Consider the following 22,444-nt stretch of genomic DNA (forward strand, 5'->3'; position numbering starts at 1 on the left):
AATCTGTACAAAAGGAGATGCGTGCTCTCAAATGCATGTGTGCACTGGTGCATCCATGCGTGTGTGTGTGTGTGTGTGTGTGTGTGTGTGTGTGTGTGTGTCTACACTTATGTAATTATTGTAAAAACCGTAAAGAATGGCCTCGCAGAAATTTTAGAAGCCAGATTTTATAAACGCCATCTCCACTTGTAGAAAAGTGATCAGAGACACGCAGGTCCACCTCACCTTCGCATCACATGGCCTACCGCGAGTGACACCCGAGTGACAAATCTGATCTGGTGAGCGATTAAGAAGAGGGAAGCAGATGGAATCCAGGAAATTTTGTTTCCCACACAGGAGTCCCTGGGACACAGGCCTTCTGTGGAAGATGTGGGCAGGGGGCATCTAGTTTTTTTAAATAAAATATCAAAAGCACTAAGCAGAGCCAGTGAGGTGACTCAGCAGGTAAGAGTCCTTGTCACCAAGCTTGATGGCCTGAGTTCGATCCTCCAGACCCACGTGGTAGAAGGAAAGAACCAGCTCCTTCAACCTCCACAAGCATGCTGTGATACTCAAGTGCCCCATATAAAAATAACAAATAAATGGATATAATTTAAAAATGTAAATAATGACAGATTTTTTTTAAAGCTAACAACAAAAGAAGGGGGCATCTAGTTTTTTTAAATAAAATATCAAAAACACTAAGCAGAGCCAGTGAGGTGACTCAGCAGGTAAGAGTCCTTGTCACCAAGCTTGATGGCCTGAGTTCGATCCTCCAGACCCACGTGGTAGAAGGAAAGAACCAGCTCCTTCAACCTCCACAAGCATGCTGTGATACTCAAGTGCCCCATATAAAAATAACAAATAAATGGATATAATTTAAAAATGTAAATAATGACAGATTTTTTTTAAAGCTAACAACAAAAGATTCATATAAATCAAAATTTTTCTTCAAAAAAACCTAGGACCTCAGCAGAAAAAAATGAGTGAGCCTAGTCATATAATTTCTAGAGAATGGATTTTGTTAAGCCCTAGAAAAGAGTTTTAATTTCATTAGTATTCAAATATAGCCAGAATAGTGCCACATGAAAATGAGATCCTGAGGTTGCCCCTAGAGTTAGCAATGATCTCTCCTTTTGAAGGTTAGTACCGTACGGCACTCGGTGACCCGGTGACCCGGTGACCCGGATGAGGCTAGTTAATACTGATCTTTAGAAAAACAATGTGTCAAAGTGTATTATGACCACTAAATGCTGACATCCTTTGACCTTGTAACATCACGCCTGGGAATCAAGCCTAAGAGAAGCAACCAGAAGCTGGCCCAGAGGTTGGGGGGTAGGAAGTGGGTGTTATTTTGTTTGCTGGCCTGATGGTATGCTTTGTTTTGCTTTGTTTTTTGAGCCAGGCTTTTGTCAAGTATCCCAGCCTGGCCTGAAACTCACTGGGAAGCTCAGGGAGGCCTTGGGTTCACGGTGCTTTTCCTGCCTCGGCCTCCTGAATGCTGGGCTTCTTAGCCTACATGACCATCCCCAACTTGGAATCAGTTTTAAGAACAAAATAATGGAAGCCTAAGGTGTTTGTGGTGAGCATGCCTACAGTGCCAGCACTGGAGAGGCGGAGGCAATAGCATCTAAAGTGTGAGATTAGTTTGGACTACAAAGGCATCCCAGGCTACATAGCAAGATATATATATTGGGTTTTTGAGACAGGGTTTCTCTATGTAGCCTTGGCTGTCCTGGACTCACTTTGTAGACCAGACTGGCTTTGAATTCACAGCAATCCACCTGCCTCTGCCTCCCGAGTGCTGGGATTAAATGTGTGTACCACCATGCCCAGAGGAAAGATATTTTTTAATGTATGGGTTCAGGAGCCAGCCAGTGGGCCCAGTCCTTGCCATGAAAGCATGGGGTTGGGTCTCCAGAACCATCTAAAGAGCCAGGTGTGGCTGCATGTGTTTGCAACTTCAGGGCTCAGGAGGCAGAGACAGGAGATTCTGGGGTACTTTGGCTAGTCTAGCCAAAGCAGCAAGCTCCAGGTTTGATAAGATACCATGTCATAGAAAATATGGTGAAGAGACTGTCATGTGCCTCCTGGGCATGTGCACTGGCATTAATACCACACACACACACACACACACACACACACACACACACACACGGGTGTGCACAAAGAAGAAAGGTGAGGGAGAGAGGGAGGGAGAGACTCTGTGTGTGTGAGAGAGAGAGGGAGAGGAAGGGGGTCAGTGATAAAGAAATAGTGAAAATTTTTTTCTATTACCATCCAGGAAAATTATTCAGGAATTAAAATAATGAATCTGAAGCTTTCTTAGATAAATGAATATATATTTAATAATTTGTAGAAGCAGTGTCCTGTATGTAAATATTATACATAGAACAATCTCTACGAAACATCCAGAAAATGATGGAGAACATTGCACTGATCACTTCACAAAGCTGTGGCTGATCCTTGGTCGATGGGAGATCACAAAGATCACTTTTCCTCCTGGTTCTTTGCTTTCCTCCTTACAAATAGCATGGATTGTGTGGAGGGGGGTAGGGGCAGAGCCTAGGACACTGGAGCTGAGAATAAACTTTATCCAATGACCCTGAATTTATCTGCTTTCCCCAACTATCCAGATCTGCAGAGTCACCACATATATTCTAGACCGACAAAAAAGTGCCTCAAAGTCAAAAGAGAGAGACCAAGGGGAAAGCAACAGGGGAACAGGGGATGAGAGAGAAAGAAAGAAAGAGAGAGAGAGAGAGAGAGAGAGAGAGAGAGAGAGAGAGAGAGAGAGAAAACGAGTCCCTCACAAAAAAAATAAATTAAATTAAATTAAATTTTAAAAAGCCAGCACAAACAGAAGCTCCCAGGCTTCTTTCTCAATCTTTCTGTCCTCTCTGTGGACAGAGGACCTGGCTGACGTCTGATAATATGCCAGGCTCACAGCTAACACTTTACCCTGAGTGTGGGAGCCCTGAGGTTTAGATCCGAGGGACAGGACGGTGTGATGTATCTTTATCACAACCTTTTCATTGTTGTTACCATCAAGGTTGAACCTAGAGCCGCCGATATGCCAGGCAAGCCCTCTGCCACTGAGCTATATTCCCAGGCCCTGAAACAACATCTCGCTAAGTTGCCCAAGCTGACTTTTGAACTTGCTCTATAGCCCAGGTGGGTCTCGAACTTTTTATTCTCCTACCTTAGTCTCCTGAGCAGCTGGGATGATGGGCCTACAGTTTCAGGGCACGTAGCAATTTCTTGGTCTTTGTCCATTGCTCCTTGTATATCCTCAGTGGCATGACCCTCTCTTGGGTATATGGGTAATATATTTATGCAGGCATCACTCGGGTTCGTTACTATCCTGTCTGGTTTCTAGAAATCTAAATCGTCCTGGCCAAAGCCATCTACCCTACCCCCAGCCCAGGTACAAACCAAGCTTCCATCTTCCGCATGACAGACTTCACCTTTCTCCCGCTTTGGGGGCCTTGGGCTGGAGGGGTCCTCTTCTTGCTCTGAAGAGGAACTTTCTGGGTACATCATGGTGGCCTTCCTCTCTGCACGCAAGCCCTTACTGTTCTCAGCTTCAGTGCGCTTGAGGTCTCCATTTGGAAAGTCTCCCTCTGAGCCCTTCTGAGATACCTGTGAGCAATTGTCCAGAGATGGCGCCCTGGAGGAGTGTGCCGACGCACGGTGGCTTCGGGGGCCTGGCCTTTGACCGAGGCTCTGGGGCCTCCTTTCGTGGTCTAGGCTCGCGTGCTCAGAAGCCTCCCTTCTCTGCCTACCCCCTGAGCTCACCCAAGGGCTGCGTTGCTTTCCGGCTTGATTTCTTCCTTCTACCTCTGGGTGGTTTTCTCCGAAAGCTTCCTGAATCTCCACTGAGCAGACACTCTGTGTTCCCAAAGCCTGCGAAGCGCTTTCATCTCTAAAGCCCTGGTCCGCAGTTTCTTCCTTCTCCATCCTGTTCCCCTCTGACTGCTGGCTTTCTTGTGCGGCACTAATGTGGAGTTCCCGTTCTTTCTCGGTGGCTGCATCCTCTTTGGGCATATGGCAACTAGCTCCTTCTGCGTTCAAAAACTCGGGCTCCTCTTCTTCTCTCTGCCTCTGAGCCCCTTCCTCCTCCTCTCCCTCAGCTACCCCAGGCCCTTGTGCCAATTTCAGCTCTTGCTTCCCGTCAGCCCCTTGGGCAGTTCTCGGTTCCTCCTGAGACGTTGTCATCCCTGTCTTCTGAGGGGGCACGTCCGTGGCCTCTCCGTTCCTGCCTCCTCCTTTCTTGCTCTGTAGAATTTGCTGGAGGTCAAAGGCCTTTCTGACAGGTGCCCTGGGGACTGCTGTGGCATCCTTTGGGAATCTAGGGGTCATCTTCTTTAGGCAGACTTCACAGGGACAGAAGTCGTCCCCCGCAGGCTGTGCACCTACTCTGGTCCCTGAGGCTGTGCTGAAGGCGGACCCATCCTCCACGGTGAAGGAGAGCGGCCCCAGGCCAGGGAGGGCTGAAAAGTTGCGCAGACCCTGAAGGCGGCGCCTGCGCTGCTCTGTCTGTAGAGACGTCTGACCTCTGAGGGCTTCCCGGGGCGGTTCTGGAACCACCACCTTCCCTGCTCTGCTCTGGATCTTCCTAACTTCCCTGAAAGTGCTTTCTTGAAGCCGCTGGCCCACATCCTGCTCCAGCTCGCTCACCATCTGGTCCAGCAGGCTGCTGTCATGAAGGTTCCACCGAGCCCGGAGTTCAGCTGTGGCATCAGCCAGGTGAGTCATGAAGGCTTTCTCGATCTTCTTCAGCAGAGTGGACACCCAGATTGGGTCAGGGTCCAGAGAGCCCTTGTGGGCCGGGCGTGTGTTCGTCTCCTTGGTTCCTGAGCTGGCCTTGATGCCCGCTTGTTCACGGCCTATTGCACCCGCTCTGGACATCTCTTCCAAGTCCTGCTCCAATATGCGAACCCTTTGACTCTCACTAACATTTGACTTGCTCTCACTGAAACCGTGAGGGGACTCTGTGGCTCCCTCTCTCTCATCTAGAGCCCACAGTCCTCCAGAGGTGAAATCAGTTCGTGCTTCATCTTTTGATAGTCTGGTGTCTTCTGGTGAGTCCTCCCCATGCTGGGAGCCAGCTCCAAGCGATCCTTGACTGCAGTCTCCAGCCCCTGCTTCCGGAAGCCTGTTCCCTTGGACACCACCGTCTTGCAGCCTCTCTCTTGCTCTGCATTCTCTTTCTTCTGACTGTGCCTCCCTTTCCTGTGCTGTCCTTTCAACTGATGGCTCTGGGGCACTGTGCCCTATTTGCTTCCTGCCACCTTTACCTGACTCCTCCCCGCTGGTGGCGCAAGCCCACACCTGGGAACCAGGTGAGAGTGTGGAGTGACTCCCTGCCTCTGGGTATCCCCAGTTCCTGGAATCAGGTCTTTGAGAGGGGACTATTAAGGGCAGATCTATCTTCTCGGGAGCCAGGGTACTATCCATGGCACAGGGCACACTGCTCTCACCGGAGCCTCCAGAGCCACTGCTGACATCTACACCGGAAGAGGAGGTGGGTGTGAAGTCCTCAGTCCTCAGCAGAGCCTGGTGTGAGGTGAGCTTCCTGAGGCCAGTGTCCAGCTGGCTTTGCCCGCCCGCACTCCCAGGCCACAGGGTCTGGGAGATACTCAGCATCTCCTGGTACTTAGGGGACTCTTCGAGCCTCACTTTGCCGCCCTGAGGCCCTAGAGCCTCATCGAAGAAATGGAGCCTGGCAAGGCAGGCAATGAGGGCACCTGCAGAGCAGCTGAGCCTCTGGGCTACTGTGCTAGAGACCTCTGGGAGACTGCTGGGCCGGCCTGGTTTGGAGCCCAGTAGGGCCTTCATGATCTGTGTGGAGGCTGAGACTCTGCTGGGGAATGCACACAGGCTCCCACCATGGTCCACAGTGGCCCGTTCTTCCGTCGTGGCTTTTGCGGGGGCCTTGACCCCTTCACCCGATGCTGCGTCATGATTCGGATCATCTCCTAGTTTGTAGTGCGCAAAGCCAGTCCCTGGCAGGACTCCTGCTGGCTCTGGGTGCTCACCAGTAACCTCTTCTGGGGGCTGCTGTCTTGCCTGAGACAGTTCCCCCAGGGCTTTCAAAGAACAGCCATCACCAAGGTCCTCCTTGGGACCTTCTGGGCCATCATCACTGGCCACCTCTATGATCTCACCTGCCATCTCATATGTCATGAGAATCGGCTTTTCTGGGATGTTGCCCAGCCACTCACGAACCACAGCATCTGGAGAGGTGTAGGGCAGAGCACTGGGTGTCACACCACCATCCTCTTCCTGCTCCTCGAGGCTTCCCCTGATACCAGGGGACATCCCCAGCAGAGTCCTCCTGGGCTCAACATGGCCACCAGCTCGACTGTGGTCACTGCTGGGACTACTACTGCCGCTTGCAGGCTCCTTCCTGGAGTATGTTTGCTCCCTGGGGGAAGTTGGGCAAAAACTGCTGGGCCCCCAGCAGGCCTCGGGAATAGGGGTCTGTGTTTGCTCCCTGGGGGCAGTGAGGACAGAAGATGCTGCAACCTGTGAGCAGCAGCCATCTTGGTGGGTTCTTGGGTCCTCTGCTTTAGGCCATGTGTCCAGCAAGACAGAAGGTGAGAAAGACTCAGGGGTGGTCCCTGCCTTGTCCCACAGGCAAGCGACCTCTCCTCTGTGGACAGGTGTGGGAACTGAAGAGTGAGCCAGGCACTCTGTGTCGCCTGCTGGCTCTGCAGAGTGAGTGCTGGGGTCGTAGAAGCTGGGAACACAGTCTGAGCCACTCACAGGTATGATGGTGGCTTTGCTGGTGGCTTCTTGGTCCTCAGAGTCAAGAGAACTGGAGAATGGTGATTTCAGATCCCTGGAGGCCTGATTCCCAGCACTAGGTGAGTTTGGAGGAAATTGTGGTGTTGGGTCTCCTGGACAGGCCTGTTCGCTTTCCTGAGGCATTGGCATTTGCAAGGCTGTGTCTAGTGAGGATTGAGTGTCCCTGCAATAGTGACACTGCCTGGCACGGCCTTTCTGAGTCACTTGGTAAGGGACAGAGACGCTGGGCAAGCACACACTACCAGCTGGCCTCTTCTGCTTTCTCTGCCTCCGTTGGGCTGGGGCACAGACAGGAGCTGGGAGAACATCTCTATGTGTGTCCTGAGAGCCAGAATGGTCTGGAACCAGGGGAAGTCTCAGTACAGGCTTACCTCTGGCCTCCTGGCACCTGGTGCCCTGTCTACACCTCTCCGTCTGAGGGCCCATGTTGCTCAAAGATAAAAGACTCTGGGTCGAAATACAGGGGCTGTCACCTTGGGTGGCTTGTTCCTGGGAAGCCATGACCCTAGCCTGGCTTGAGCCTCTGTGGTGCTGCCAATCACATTCACCAGGCTCCTCAGGAGACTCGACACTGACTGATGTATCAGAAAGGGCCCTTTCTATACCTTGGGTCTCAGGTGGCAAGCCATGGGCTTCTGTGTCCTCTAGGCAGGGGCCTTCACCAGATTCCAGCTCAGCCCCACTTTGGGAAGAAGCTGAAGAGACTGGATGCAAGGTGTCACTGCTTGTCTCACTGTCTGGAGTCCAGGGACAGCAGGAATTGCCTGGCTGGGCACTTCTAGGGTGCCTGGGAATTGAGACTGGGCTGGCATTACCTGTGTCATATCCTTTCCTGTCATTAGCCCCCTGGCTCCAGTGGCTCCTGCATCCAGAGAGCTTAGCCAGGCCCCACCTCTTCCGAGGAGTTGGCCCTGCACCCTCAGGAGTGGTCAGGGGGTTCCTCCAGATGTCGTAGCTGGGTCGTGATTGCTGGCTCACATCAAAGGCTCCCTGGCCTTCTCTACGACAGGGACCCAGTCCCTGTGCCCCAGGCTCCAAGAAATCCCAGGGGTGGCCTTCTTGTCTGCAACAGAAGGGATCAGCCTCCCTCAGGACCTGACGTTCCCCACCGGATGCTGTGAGGACCCCAGCACGCCCCACCCTCTGGGACCACCTCAGGGCCTCCTCGCCCAGAAGCTGGAAGCGGAGTTTCATCTCCACAGACAGGCTACCATCCTCATTCATGCAGACTTTCTTCTCCACGTCATCAGCAGCCACCAAGGAACCAGATGGAGCAGGTGTGTCCTGAGGGCACCTGTCCAAAGCAGCCCCTGGCCAGGCTCGATGGCCGGATCCTGGATGGTCATTTAGACTAGACCTCTCCGATATCAAGGAAAACTGCCGCAGCCTGCCGCCAGACCTGGCCCTTGAGTGCATGACACTCTGCTTGGCGTTTGGTCCCCAGCAACCTGTTGCACAGTGGAGCAAGAGAGAAGAGAACAAGGCAGTGAGCTCCTGGAGAAAACAACAGCAGAGAGACAAGGGACGAGCCGTTCTAGAAGGAGATGTGGGTGACACAGAAAGAAAGAACTGAGTCTGAATCCAAGCCAAAGCCGCCAGCTACCTCCTATTTCTGGATCTGAAATGAAACACTGCTTCATTATGCAGCTGTGCATACAGCGCTTGCGGCACATGTTGCTGCACAGAACATTCACTGCATAGTAATGCTTGCTGGATAGGTACCAGCACATCAGGGTCTGGAGAGATTGTGGCATTGTAGGTGGAAATGTGCAGTGGGAATTCATTGACCCAGTATTGGAGGCAAGCTCAGGCTGTTGCCTGTAATCTGATCTGTACCAGTGATGCTGTGAACTGGTCACTCGTGGTGACCCACGACCCTCATAATGGCCACGCTCTTGAGCTGAGGGAAGATTGCTAGGAGAGGTCTAAACGCAGTTCCTCAGAGTCTAGCTTGCACTACAGGTAGAAAACTAGAGGGGGGGGGGGAGAGAAGGCTAGGGAAGAATGGAGCCCCGGGGTTTTTCTCATTTCATCTCTTGAGCTATGCATGGTGGGATGCACCTGTGCCCCTCAGGATAGACCTCGTGAACACATCTGGAGAGGAGAAAGCATCAAGCAATCAGGGTGGCTCTTCTGGCATGGGCCTAGCCATTGTCTTTGTGTCCCAGCCACTGGCGTATCACAGTTGTTGGCACTGTTTGGTCACTTTCCTAATGGAGTTCCACAAAGGATGGCCCTTTGTTTATTCACCAAACATCCTATCATCAGTCCAGTAGTTCTGCTGTAATTTTATTCTGCATTTGTGAACTGTGCCCTCAAAATAATATGTATTTTAACAATGAAGCTTAGACCTGGCACCCAGTGTGGGCTTCTTTGATGGATCTATATGTCTAAGTGGATGGTCCCTGGTCATAGTACTTTTTAAAATCATGGTAACCTGATGTAGACCATCCATGTCGCCTAATACAATAATGTCTCTGCGGGACTTAAATGCTGCACTTCTATGACGACATGACCATTGGGATCCTTTTTATTTATTTATTTATTTATTTATTTATTTATTTATTTATTGTTCTGTTCTGTTTTTTGAGACAGGGTTTCTCTGTGTAGCCTTGACTGTCCTGGATTCACTTTATAGACTAGGCTGGCCTTGAACACACAAAGATCCGCCTGCCTCTGCCTCCCAAGTGCTGGGATTAAAAGGAGCGCACCACCACCGCCTGGCTCCCATTGGGAATCTTAATGGTTATTTTAAACCCTAGAAACCTTAAGCTCAAATTTCTCTGTGTTACAATCTACACTGCTCTCAGGTGTTCCCAGCAATGCTCTGCCCTGTTAAAGCTGATGGGAGGAGAAGCAAGAGAGCCAAGGTGGCTGGAAGACCAAGGAACTGGGCCAAAGCACCTTTCCCCTGGGTCTGTACGTGATAACTACGAAGCTTGTAGAGCCACTGTTCTGTCTGAAAGAAGCCAGGAACCCCTGGAACCTACTCACCACGCTCACTCCTTGCAGTCACACCAGATACAGTTCTGGTCCTGTTCCCTCCATCATTTTCCATCTCCAGACGTCTGAAGGCCTCGGTCCCAGTGCACACTAGCAGGGAGGGGCCCTCCAGGAGCATCTGTAGAGAGTCCACCTAGAGGAGGCGAGCATAGAGTTGGGAGCCTGCCCTGTAGAGTCCCTCTGCTTCAGAAGGTTCAGGAAGGAAGACCGCCCCCACCGCACCTCCTTAGCCCTTCTGATGCTTGCACATACTATTCTGGGTTTCCACATCCCACGGCCCCTCCATCACTAGCCACGGGTTGAGAGCCCACTGCCTGTATGATTTCTTTCTCTGTCCCCAGCAGCTGAGAGTCTGTGACCACAGGTTACTCTAGATAGAAAAGAGGTCGGGACTGCGTCCCTGAGCACACATCTACCCTCCGTGAGCATGTTTTGTCAAGTGCTTGCTGCCAAATGTTCAAGGCCTCCGTTTGGAGATCTGATTCTCAGCCTTAGCATTTTCCCAGGTGGAGTCCTCTCCAGTATTTGGCAACTCTCCAGCATCGTTCAAGCCAGTTGCCTCTACTTGAGTGGCTCCATGACAGTAAAGCACAGCTCTGGCCTGGAGCCCCTCCATTCTCAAATTCTACCCTTCCCTCAGACCCACCAGCAGGATAAGCTTCTGCCTCTTCCTGGCTCCGAGATGAGCAGGCCACATTACTCCAGTAAATAGGACTTCACTCTCAGAGTGTGTCTCTGGCCCCAGAGGCCCTGTATATCTGAAGGCCGGTGTTGCAGCAGTTGTGAATGGCAGTGTGCAGTGTTAGGGGCTTTTAAGACTGTTCTTTTGCCCTCGGGTCTTTATTTTTTTTATTTTTTTTTAATTTTTTTAATTAATTTATTCATATTACATCTTGATTGTTAGCCCTTCCCCTGTTTCCTCCCATTCCTCCCTCCCTCCCACTTCCCCCCTTCTCCCCTCCCCTATGTCTGTGATTGAGGGAGACTTCTTCCCCCTATGTATGCTCTAAGATTATCGAGTCTCTTCTTGGTAACTTGCTATCCTTCTTCTGAGTGCCACCAGGCCTCCCCATCCAGGGGACATGGTCAGAAAAGGGGCACCAGAGTTCACGTGAGAATCAGATCTCACTCTCCACTCAACAGTGGAGAATATCGTGTTCGTCGGCTAGGTCTTGGTAGGGGTTCGAAGTTTACTGCCTATTTACTTGGCCTTGGTGACTCATGTGCCCCAGTAGTTTGTCTTACTTAGGAGTGACCTAGGCATGTACTGAAGTTCTGCTGTTCAGTTTAATTTGGCACAGATATAAGGTAGCAAGTTACTAAGAAGATTTTGAAAACTATTTTAGCCAACCTACAACATAATTGTTATTGGAAAGTCTAGTCATGAAATGTTCATCCCACTTACAGTCCGTGCACAAGTTCATAGCTTTGATTGTTCATAAAAAAAATGTGTAAAACATTAAACACAGCTGTCCATTGATTTGGGTTGTTTGCCATATATATACATTAAATACATATATGAACATTAAAAAAAAAAGACTGTTCTTTTGAATGATTTCAAGTTAGAAGGATGTGCTCAGTAACAAAGAGACAGACACCCATCCCCATGAAACTATTAGAATGACCCCAGAACACTGACAGCATCAAATGCAAGGAGGTGAAGCACCAGGACCTGTCACTCAAGGGCCCGTGGGGGAAGAAAAGGCTCTAGTCAATCTGGAAGTAAGTTTCCGGCAAAACCAAGCATGTGGGCCAACAATCATGCTCCTTAGGATTCATGCAGAGGACAGACACCCCTTTCACTCCCCCCCCCAAATCACACACAACTGTGTTATACTCCATATCACCCAGTGCTGGTCAATAGAAGGGCCCTTTGATTTTTTTTTTTTTTTCAGTTTGAGGTACATTTCTCCTTAGGTAGATTTCCAGTCCATCTCACAACTGTAGCATCAACTGCTGAGGAGGCAGTGGAGCGCCAGAAACTCTTGCATTAACAGACCCACTCAGGGGCTGTGAAGGGTGTGGAGGGCTGTCCAAGGGATTGTTGGATTTGGTTGACTCTTCAATGGATACGTAGTGGCTAGGAATTCCACCCGAGAGTGAAGGACTCAGATGGACCAAGACTGGAGGGCTGGTGACAAGGAAATCCAGAGAAGCGACCCCCAAGGGCTCCCCCGCAACTGACCAGTGGGTGAAAACATTCTTATCTTTGGGTAAGTGGTCACCAATAGGTGATGATTGCGTGGACACATCAGCCTGCTCCGTGGATGCAAGTTTCCTTCTCTCACCAGCTACCCGGGAGCCTGCTCAGCCAGCTCACGAGTGGGAGCAGCACAAACACAGTAGCATCAACTAGCAATACCAACACCGCTGCTTCAGGCTCCACTGGTCTGTGTCCTCTCAGAGGATGCTCCTGGGGAGACTAAGGCTGGACTTGTGATTTGCATCCTTGCAGGTGCTCAGCCAGACACTTCCTCGTGAGAAGCTAATCCAATCGAGCCCCTCTGTCACAGATACTGCTATGTAGTGAGCGTTTCTCTGTTGGGGGCAGTTTGTACTCACTGCAATGGAACAGACTTTTGTCTTGGCTGAATGAAGATGGTCCTTGTCCAGTTTCCTTTTAGCATCACCATCAGGGACTTACAAGATACCTACTTATCGCTGGGAATAACCCAGGGAGGTGGCTGACTTCACAGCAGAAGATACAAAATAGTGAGCTGACACCAAGAATTTGCTGTGTATCTTGGTATAACGGGTATACACTTTTAACCCTAGCATTCAGGAGGCAGAGACAAGTGGATATCTGGGAGTTCCAGGCCAGCCTGGAATTCAGTGACTTTCAGGACAACTAGGCTACATAGTGAGACCCTATTCCAAACAAACAGTAAGAAATCACTGTGTAGCTATACATGCCATCACCCCCATAATGTGGAATAGTGGAATGGATATTTTCTGGAAGATTCCCTGTGGGAACCAACTGGGAGGCACCCTTTATGAGGTTGAGCTGTGTTCCTGTAGAATGTGATGTGATATGCAAGGCTAGGCAAGTGATGTGAACTGCTGCTTTGTCTTGTTTGTTTGTTTGTTTGTTTTTTATGGACCACAGACACCTGGGGACATAAGTGATTCATTCTCACTACAAGGCAGACAGCACCGAGACATGCGGCTTGGTGCAGAAAGTAAATATGCTTTTGCTTTTCTTTTGTTTCTTGAGACTAACCTAGAGCTCTCTGTGTAGCCCAGGCTGGGTCTCATATGTACAATTCTCATGCCTCTGTCTCCTGAGTGATGGGGATTATGGCCACATGCCACCATGCCTGGTTAGTAAATATGATTCTGACTATAGGAGGCCCCAGTGTTAAGTAGATACAGGACCAGATTGTGAGGAGATGGGATGAGATCAGCCAGATCTATTTCCCCAAATGCTCACCTTCGTCAGAGACTCATGCGCTGTAGGACCTTGACAGGTACCAGTTATGCTCACTAGCCTTTGCCACTAGGGCTGGGTGCCAGCTGCAGTCTTCCTCAAGTGGGTGCACCTGATCAGACTGAGAAGGAGGCTGTTTGCCTCATCCTGCTTCTGGCTGGTGGTGCTGTATGCCATGCATGTAGGAATCAGGAGGCGATGGCGGCTGAGGTGGCCATGGCAGATTCATCCCTCCACTGGTCCTGGGGGTTGATGTGTGGCTGAGCTTGCCTGTCACTCCCACTAGTGTGTTCTAGAGCGCAGCATTCACAGTGCTTCCGGTAAAGGCAGGCGCTACCTGTAGGACGTGGTGAGCCACCTGTCGACCTAGCCCCGATCTCACACTCCAGCTTGGCAGACCTGGCCCCTAAGGCGCTGCGTTATATTTCTCAGTGCTCATGGTCCCTCGGTGATCTGTTTCCTGCACTGAACTCAAGTGGAGTGGCCTGCTGACAGGACTGCATAACAACTGAGGGGCATGCGCTGAGCTCAGAGCCTGCTCCACGCTAAGCAAGGACATACTAAATGGGAGCTATGAGTGGGTAGCCGTGTGTGTGTGTGTGTGTGTGTGTGTGTGTGTGTGTGTGTGTGTCTGTGTGTCTGTGTACGTGTGTGTGTATGTCTGTGTATGTGTGTGTTTGTGTGTGTGTTTATGTACATGTGTGTGTGTGTATGTCTGTGTATATGTGTGTTTGTGTGTGTGTCTGTGTGTGTATGTGTTTATGTACATGTCTGTCTGTCTGTCTGTCTGTCTGTCTGTCTCTCTCTCTCTCTCTCTCTCTCTCTCTCTCTCTCTCTCTCTGTGTGTGTGTGTGTGTGTGTATGTCTGTGTATATGTGTGTTTGTGTGTGTGTCTGTGTGTGTATGTGTTTATGTACATGTGTGTCTGTCTGTCTGTCTGTCTGTCTGTCTGTCTGTCTCTCTCTCTCTCTCTCTCTCTCTCTCTCTCTCTCTCTCTCTCTCTGTGTGTGTGTGTGTGTGTGTGTGTGTGTGTGTGTGTGTATGAGTGATTCTGGCTCAGGTCCCCGGGCTGGCATGGCAAGCATTTTAACTGAGCCTTTCCCCCAGCTCTGATGATTGCTTTTCTTTTTCTTTTTTCTTTACTTTTTTTCCCCCTGAGACAAGGTTTCTCTGTGAAGCTTTGGCTGTCCTGGACTTGTTTTGTAGACCAGGCTGGCCTCAAGCTCACAGAGATCCCCCGGCCTCTGCCTCCTTGAGTGCTAGGATTATCGGTGTGTGCCACCACTCCCAGCTCTGATGACTGCTTTTTGATGAACAGATATGACATCATATCTTTATATATATATATTATGTACCAGATCTCATTATAGATGGTTGTGAGCCACCATGTGGTTGCTGGGAATTGAACTCAGGACCTCTGGGAGAGCAATCAGTGCTCTTAACCACTGAGCCATCTCTCCAGTTCCCTTAACATCATATCTTCACACTCTTCCCTCCCCTTTAATTAGCAATGGGCAATCAAAGCTGCCTTATTAGTCCATCTCTGTATTTTGACCCAGGGTCCAAAGGAAACCCTTGGCCCAGAGCTTACCTTCTTCCCGTGGATCGTGTACATCTGCTTCACAGGAAAGCCTAGAAGCTCGGAGGCTTTGCTGAGGAAGGCTGCCAGATTTCTGGTGTTCTTGTGACTGAGAACCACTGTCTGCTGACATCTAGGGTCCCCATTCTTCACCAGTGTCAGCCTCCTTGGGGCCACAGGACCCTTCCAGGAAGAGGACGTTTCTGGAGCTTCACGCCCTCCTACAAAACCCTGTGACTGCCCAGCAGAGGATCTTTGCTTCTGTGGTCGGCCTGACTCTCTGGGAGTTTTGGAGGGCTTCCTGTCAGAGCACAGGTAGCAGCCCCCATCTTGTAGCTGTTCCAGGGCACTGAGGCCGTGCAAGCCCCGGGGTGTGGTGACAGAACGCACCCCAAAGGGAAGAGGCATGCGCTGAGACAGCTCGTCCATCAGGGCGCTGAAGGTCTTGAAGGTGCGCTGGTGGACAGCCAGGCGAACTCCAGCAAACCGGGGGTCTCCTCGCTTGAGAAAGGTTATCTTCTTGGCTGGCGTCACCTCAGTGACGGAGGGAGTGGGAGCCACAGAGGGCAGGAGGCATTGCCGGTGGCTTAACAATGCAGGAGCATCCCTCGTGTCTCCTGGGGCACTGCTCATGATGTGGGGGCCCAGACAGCTGTAACAGACAAAGGCAGAGAGGCTCAGAGGGTAACTCCCAGAGTAGGACTTTCAGGACTATCTCTTCCCTTCTTTATGAAGGTGCTTCCTGATACCCCAAATTAGTTCGGTCCAGCTATGTAGGGACAGTTCGGTCCATCTAGGTTAAAAGGTAAAGCTTTAGTATTGGAGAGATCTGAGTGCCAGCCCCCACCTCCACTGCTTGCTACTCAGGTGACTCAGGGGACAGTGCCTTAGTCCCATCTGTAGACTTCGGCTTAGTCAATCCAGATAGCGACAATAGTAAGTATAAACAAGGAGACAACCAGAGCGCTGATGTAGAGCAAGGGTCAAAAGGCTTTATTCTCTTCCTTCCTCTATGTCTTTCTCTTGCCCTCTCCTGCTAACCTGGGGAACCCCCGACCCCCCAAATATCCTCATGCTTTCTCTCCTAAAAATATAAGTAGACAGAACAAAGACTGACACAGCTAGGATGCTAGACACTGAGTCAAGAGTTCTGGGGTGCAGGCTTCCCTCTCCTGCAGTCTTCCCATGTGCCCCGGGGGTCCCTATCTCTCAGCTGTCAGGTGGAGGGCTGGGGTTCAAGTACTAGTCCCAAACCCTCTAGGGGCAGGGGGTTGGGCAATGAGACTTGAAATCCTTGTCTATATCACCTAAAGCAGGATGCATCACCTCATATCCGGTGTCTTCCTCATTAGACTGTTGTCTGCATTGTTATTAAAAGTAAGTTGGGGGCTGGAGAGATAGCTTAGAGGTTGAAAGCACTGACTGATCTCCCAGAGGACCTTGGTTCAATTCCCAGCATCCACATGCATGGCAGCTCACAACTGTCTGTAGCTTGACAGCTTTCCACAGACATACATGAAGGCAAAAGAAAAATAAAATTTTGAAAAAATAAGTTATGGGGGGGGGCAGCAAGATTGCTGCCACACCCGGTGACTGGATTTTCTCTGAGACCCACATAGTGGATAAAACCCAACTCGTATAAATTATTCTCTGACCTCCATGAGTGTATACATACACACACACACACACACACACACACACACACACACACACACACACACGTTTTAAAAAACCACAACTTTTAAAAGCCGTCTGTAACATCCCCCTAAAGCCTTTCTAAGATCTGTGATGAGCCTGGTGGGGGCTGTCTTAGCTTGCTGCCACCAGCAGGAGAGACCGAGGCACAGTCCTGTCCCCGCTGACCATTTCCACTCCCACTATTCCATGATGTGCAGCTCCGGTGCCTCCTATGGGACTCTTGCAAAACCTTCCGTGCACCTCTCCTGTCCCAGGTCACCAAACTCCTCTCTGTCTGTGGCACCCGGGTTGCTCTGAAACCCAATTTCATCTTGTATTCCCAAACCTTCCTTGGCTCCCCAGTATCTGCAGAAAAAAAAGTCTTCACCCATTACTCAAAGTCTTCTCCCACATGCCCCCTGTCACTTCTTCTCACTGAAGGACTCTAGGGTCCTCCTGTGAGGTGGACTTGGCCTTTTGTACCCCACTTGGCTGTACTCTTTTGTTTAGCCCTCTCCAACCCCCTGTTGCTGGAGTAACTCCCACTATTAGCACAGCATCTCCTGCAGCTTCTACATTCCCAGCCTTTCTCAGTCTGTTCCACTTGGGAAGCACAACCCATGCTCTGTGCAGCACTCGGCCTCGTGCCTGAGAAATAAGGGTGGATTAATAACCCTGACCTGCATAGAGCTCCCTGCTGGGGCCTGGACCTGGCAGTTATCTAGGACCTTAACTAATGGGGTTAGAGGATGGTTTTCAAACTCAGGAGTGCATGGGTGGCTCCTGCAGCCACACCTCCCTCCCCTCTGGCCCTGCTCTTAGCCCCATTTGCTAGGCAGAAATGGACTCTTCTCTCATTTTCAAAACCATGGGGCACAAAGGGGCTTGTAATCCTCTCATCTCTGGACAGGTGTATAATTAGCTCATGCGACCTCCTCCCTGCCACCTAATCCCCACAAGCTGCTCTCATTAGCTCTTCAGCTAATGTTACTGCCGCTCCAGACACGGCTCTTCCCCAGCGCCTGCCCATGGGGGCAATTTGTCCCTCTTGATGTTCAATTTCACTCACAACTACAGTCTTTGCAGATGAACCCCGAGAGGAAGGAAGCACCATACTGTCCCCCAGCACCACTATGTTTGTGGGCATCTGCATGTCTCTGGTGCCATCATGTCTGCCACACTAGTATGTCCCTAGCTAGAACCACCATGTCTACTGAAGCCATCGTGTCTGCCATGCCCCCCAATGTCACTATGCCCAGAGAAATACTCTATCACAAATATTAACATGTCCTCCAGTTGGCATATTCTCTGGCATCACTACGTCCCACATCATCGCTGGATCCTCCGACACAACCATGTCCTGGTATCATTGTGTCCCTAGCACCACTGTGTCCCTCGGCATCACCACGTCCCCAGTACCATCATGTTGCCCGGTATCACTGTGTCCTCTGTCACTATATCACCAGCCCCAGCAGGCAGGACTCCTGGCCCTGAAACCCTGCTTATGCACAGGGGGCCCAATGGGACAACAGTTTAGCAATACACTCAAGCAAAGGCAGAGATCTGAGGCAAAGGCCTCCTTGGCTCCTCCGAGCCCCAGGCACAAGCACGACCCGTGAGTCTGACAGCCCCATGATTCTGACGTTCTTCTGGGATATCACTGCTCTCTGATTTCTGATCACCAAACAGGCTTTGTAGCCTGCAGGATCCTAAGCGCCAAATCAAAGCCGGCAACTCCTGCACTGGCTCCAAGTCAATGTCTTGCACTGGTGTGTGGTAGCATTGTGCAGGTCACCGCGTATACACACGTCTAACAGCACGCACGCGCGCGCGCACACACACACACACACACACCATTTATATGCATGGACCCAGTACATCACTCATACCCTCAGACACACTCAAGCACACTTACATGGGCACACAGACACATCACACACGTATGCGTCCACAGACACACACTTTAGAAGGAATCTCAGCTCCAATAGGAGCTGATGGAGCAGAGCTACCGGCTAGGATCTATGAAGGGGACACCATGGAAGGCGTCACGGGAAGAGGTGGCACTGATCCTTGTCAACACGGTCAGGAAAGGTGCACCCTCAGTTCTGTGGGAGTTACTAACAAGTAGAACTTAGAGCCACAAGGATGGCAGCCAAACCAAGAAAGAATCGCTTCTCTGAAGAAGTGTGACAGATCTTCTGAGTCCCTTCCCCTTCAAGTTCCTCTGGTGTCACCTGGTTCTTGGCTCACTCATATTCACCAAAAGTTACTGAGCACCTGCTGTTCTATGTTCTAGCCTGTCTGTTAGGGTACAGGAACACAAAAGGCTAAAATGCCGTGGCACCCGCCTACAAGGCCTGAGCATTCTTGTGTGTCTAGTAGGTGACATCACAGTGTGTCACACTATCATGAATGCCTATAGCTTTTTTGTCTTTCTGCTCCCCTAACCCAGTGTACATCCCAAGACAGCAGATGTTGTGGTATCTTGGATGAATACAAGAATGAGTGAGTGAGTGAGTGAGTGTGAGAGTGTGAGTGAGTGAGTGAGTGAGTGTGAGTGAGTGAGTGAGTGTGAGTGAGTGAGTGAGTGAGTTGAGTGAGTGTGAGTGAGTGAGTGAGTGTGAGTGAGTGTGAGTGAGTGTGAGCGAGTGTGAGTGAGTGTGAGTGAGTGAGTGAGTGTGAGTGAGTGTGAGCGAGTGTGAGTATGAGTGAGTGAGTGTGAGTGAGTGTGAGTGAGTGAGTGAGTGAGTGTGAGTGAGTGAGTGAGTGTGAGTGAGTGTGAGTGAGTGAGTGAGTGTGAGTGAGTGTGAGTGAGTGAGTGAGTGTGAGTGAGTGTGAGTGAGTGAGTGAGTGAGTGAGTGTGAGTGAGTGAGTGAGTGTGAGTGAGTGGATGGGTGAAAACAGCAAGTAGTTTTGAATGGGAAAGACTCAAATGGTCCTTGAACACGGACTGTTCAGTAACAAGAGCCAAAAACTCTCCCTTGTTGAGTATGAGTTGAGGGTATATGTCATGGGATTCAAGCCTCACATGTGATATTGGCTAGCCAAAGGGCGGCAGTGGTGGTGGCAGCATCTGCCATGGCAGCAGCAGCAGAAGCAGAGACTACACACATCTCAATGGATGCATAAGCCAAAGCTGAGCTAGGAAAGAGCTTAGGCTGCAAGGTGGGCTAAGGCCCTTGCTAGAGCTCCTGTGTGCCTCATGCACCAACAGGTTTAAGTCCACTTTCCTACAGGTGGATCTTCAGAGGTAAAGGACCAGGCCCTGGCCAATGCATTGCATGACACATCTTAATTTCCCCTCCTTTGTTGGTCTTTATCCTTCCTCCAACAGGAGCCTTGAGAGTTCTTGCCCTTCTTCATTAGTCAAGCTGAGGCTGGTCCAACCAGGATGTCCTGTGCCTGTGGGTGCCTCTTCTAGCAGCATAAATGGGGAACCCGCAATCGCAGATCACTCCCCTGACATTTATGTCCCATGAAGGCCCAGGGAAGATGGAGGGTAAGGCAGTGTGGTTCCCAACACCACTGTCCTCCCAGTTAGGGGTCACCTGGGTGGAACTAGTATAGAGTACATCCAGGAAAGGGGAAAGATCTCATCAGGCAGTGCTGAGATCAGTTGATCACAGGAGCTCTTCCTCAGTTTTCTAAGCACCTGGAAGGCCCATAGGGTGGAGACACCTGGGAGTCAGCATCTTGCTGGAAATCTGTAGCAAGCGATCTTGGTAGCCAGAGTCTGTGGGGCCCCACTACTGGAGATGAAGTATCCCGAGGAAACCCAGTGTTAGGATTCTGCTTCAGTCTGCCTACCTGTGACGTCATTGCCTACCTGCCATGGGGGCGTGGCTCTGCCCAGAATATAAAAGGACCTCTCCCCTCCCTCTCTTACATTTACCCTCTCTTTTCTCTTATCTCCCTTCTCTCTTCCTCTGTCTCTGTCTCTGTCTCTCTGTCTCTCTCTGCCTCTCTGTCTCTGTTTCTCTATCTGGCTCTGTCTCTCTCCGTCTCTGTGTCTCTGTCTCTCTGTCTCTGTCTCTGTCTTTGTCTCTCTCTCTGTATCTCTCTCTCCCCCCTCCCTCCTTTCCTTCTTTCCTCACGCTCATTTAATAAACCTCAAATAATCTAATATCGTATCTGGCATCTGGTATCATTATCTGGCATCTTCTTATCATTTTCTTTTATTAAACATAAAACCCAGGGCCAGAGGACACTGAGTCGGCCTGGAGGGGTGGGGTCAGGAAGGATGGAGAGGAAGGGTGCGGGGATTTCAGGGGAAGTGGACAGAAGGCAGAGGCTTCCAGCTTGGGGGTGGGCGTGGAGAGGTGGATCGGAGAAAAACAGATTAAGGGAGAAAAAATAGAAACCACAGGAAATGCTCAAAAAGGTAACAGGCCAATGGGAGGAATTGAGCTGGGTGGGCCCTGAGGGCCTGAGGGGAGGAAACAGTTTAGCTGGCTAGAGACCTGGAAGTGGGCTCGGCCAGGGGGAGGGGCCGGAGAACAACAAGTAAGATAGGTGGATTCAGGAAGAGAGCAAATAGGGTGAGAGAAATCAACAGGCAGGGACAGGAGACAGTGACCTCACTGCCAGAACTAAAGGGGTTGGACAGGAGGGAGGGGACATACTGGAGACCTTGGGCAGCTACTGGATTTACACACAGATGCTGGAAACTGTAGGTACTAAGGCACAAAGCTCCCAGAAGCAGCAAGAGCCACAGACTGTCACTCAGCAGGGAACTAAGTCCTTGGAGTCCCCTTTGCTACAGAGGTCAGAATACCGCCATAAGGGGCCATATGATTATTTTTAGCACAGCCTTCCAGTGGCTCAACTCCACCATAGTTACAAGGAGACCGATATAATTGTATGATTCTCTAAGAAAGAAGAGGATAGAAATGTTGATGCACTAATGTGTTATTAATAATAAGCTGCATCTACACTCCAGGGATATTAAAATGTGGAGGGGTGGGGTACGGTTGACACATATCTTTGTGTTGGAGGCTGACAAGGATCAAGTGCAGTGAACACATATCCACAACGGAACGTAAAGCCGTGGCAGCCCCTAACCAAGCAGTGTGTCAGAGGATCGATTAATTAACTGTGGAATTAGCACAGAACCCAGAAATCCCACTTGGGATATACCCAAAGCAGCTGGAAGCAGGAGCCGAAAGAGATATATCCATAGAGCTTTGTTCACAAGAGACAGAAACCAGAAACCACCCAAGTGCCCATTCGCAGATGGATGGATAATCACCACATGATCTGTCCACAGAGAAGAATTATTAGTGAGCTCTGAAAGTGTGATCACTGTTCTGACGCATGCTATGGCCTTAACCGAGCCAGGAGGACACTGTGCTAAGTGAAACAAGCCAGCCACAGACGGAAAGAGTTGCGCAGTTCCATTTCTAAGCAGTCCCTGGAGTTGCTGGAGACAGAGGGTAGGAGGAGCGCTACAGCAGGGGAAGGAATGAGGAATGAGGAGTTGGTATTTAATGGTACAAAGTTTCAGTCTGGGAAACTAAAAAAGCTCCCACCAATGATGGTGGAGATGGCTTACACAAGAACGCGCATGGGCTTTGTACCACTTAACGAAGCGTTTGTGAGGGTTAAAATGGCAACGCACATTTTACAACAATTAAAAATTTGAAATATTTTTAAAACTTGAATTTCAAAAGGAGAGTCTGTGGAGGGGTTGATGTCACACATCTATGATCCCAGAACTTGGGGAGAAGATGAGATAACAAGAAAGACCCTGTACTTAAGTAGTTAAAAATAAGTAGAACTTGTGAGATGGCCTAGCAAGTCAGTGCTTGCTTGCCTCATAAACTGAGTTCAGTCCCTAGGACTCGCAGTAGAAAGAGAAAACCAACTCCCAAAAGTTATCCTCTGACTGCCATACACACCCTATGGTATAAACACACACTTCCTTCTACACAATAATAACAAATGCAAATTTTTAAAAAGTGGTCTTG

At 50.2% G+C, this 22,444-nt stretch overlaps 1 protein-coding gene across 2 annotated transcripts in view; it reads right to left on the reverse strand.

Annotated features, from left to right (window-relative positions):
• Positions 1–2,312: 2,312 nt before the first annotated feature.
• Positions 2,313–22,444, reverse strand: part of RP1L1 (RP1 like 1) — a 74,952-nt gene continuing 54,820 nt past the window's right edge. For both annotated transcript variants that reach the window (XM_084768301.1, XM_084768300.1), the window contains exons 7-9: positions 14,814–15,453; positions 9,787–9,928; positions 2,313–8,240 (exon numbers count right to left, since the gene is read on the reverse strand). In XM_084768301.1, the coding sequence (XP_084624427.1) occupies positions 3,355–8,240; positions 9,787–9,928; positions 14,814–15,434 (5,649 nt within the window). In that variant the 5' untranslated portion in view covers positions 15,435–15,453 and the 3' untranslated portion in view covers positions 2,313–3,354. The remainder of the gene's footprint in view (positions 8,241–9,786; positions 9,929–14,813; positions 15,454–22,444) is intronic.

This window comes from Acomys minous, assembly GCF_964271855.1.
Source record: "Acomys minous genome assembly, chromosome: 18".
Classification (NCBI taxonomy): domain Eukaryota; kingdom Metazoa; phylum Chordata; class Mammalia; order Rodentia; family Muridae; genus Acomys; species Acomys minous.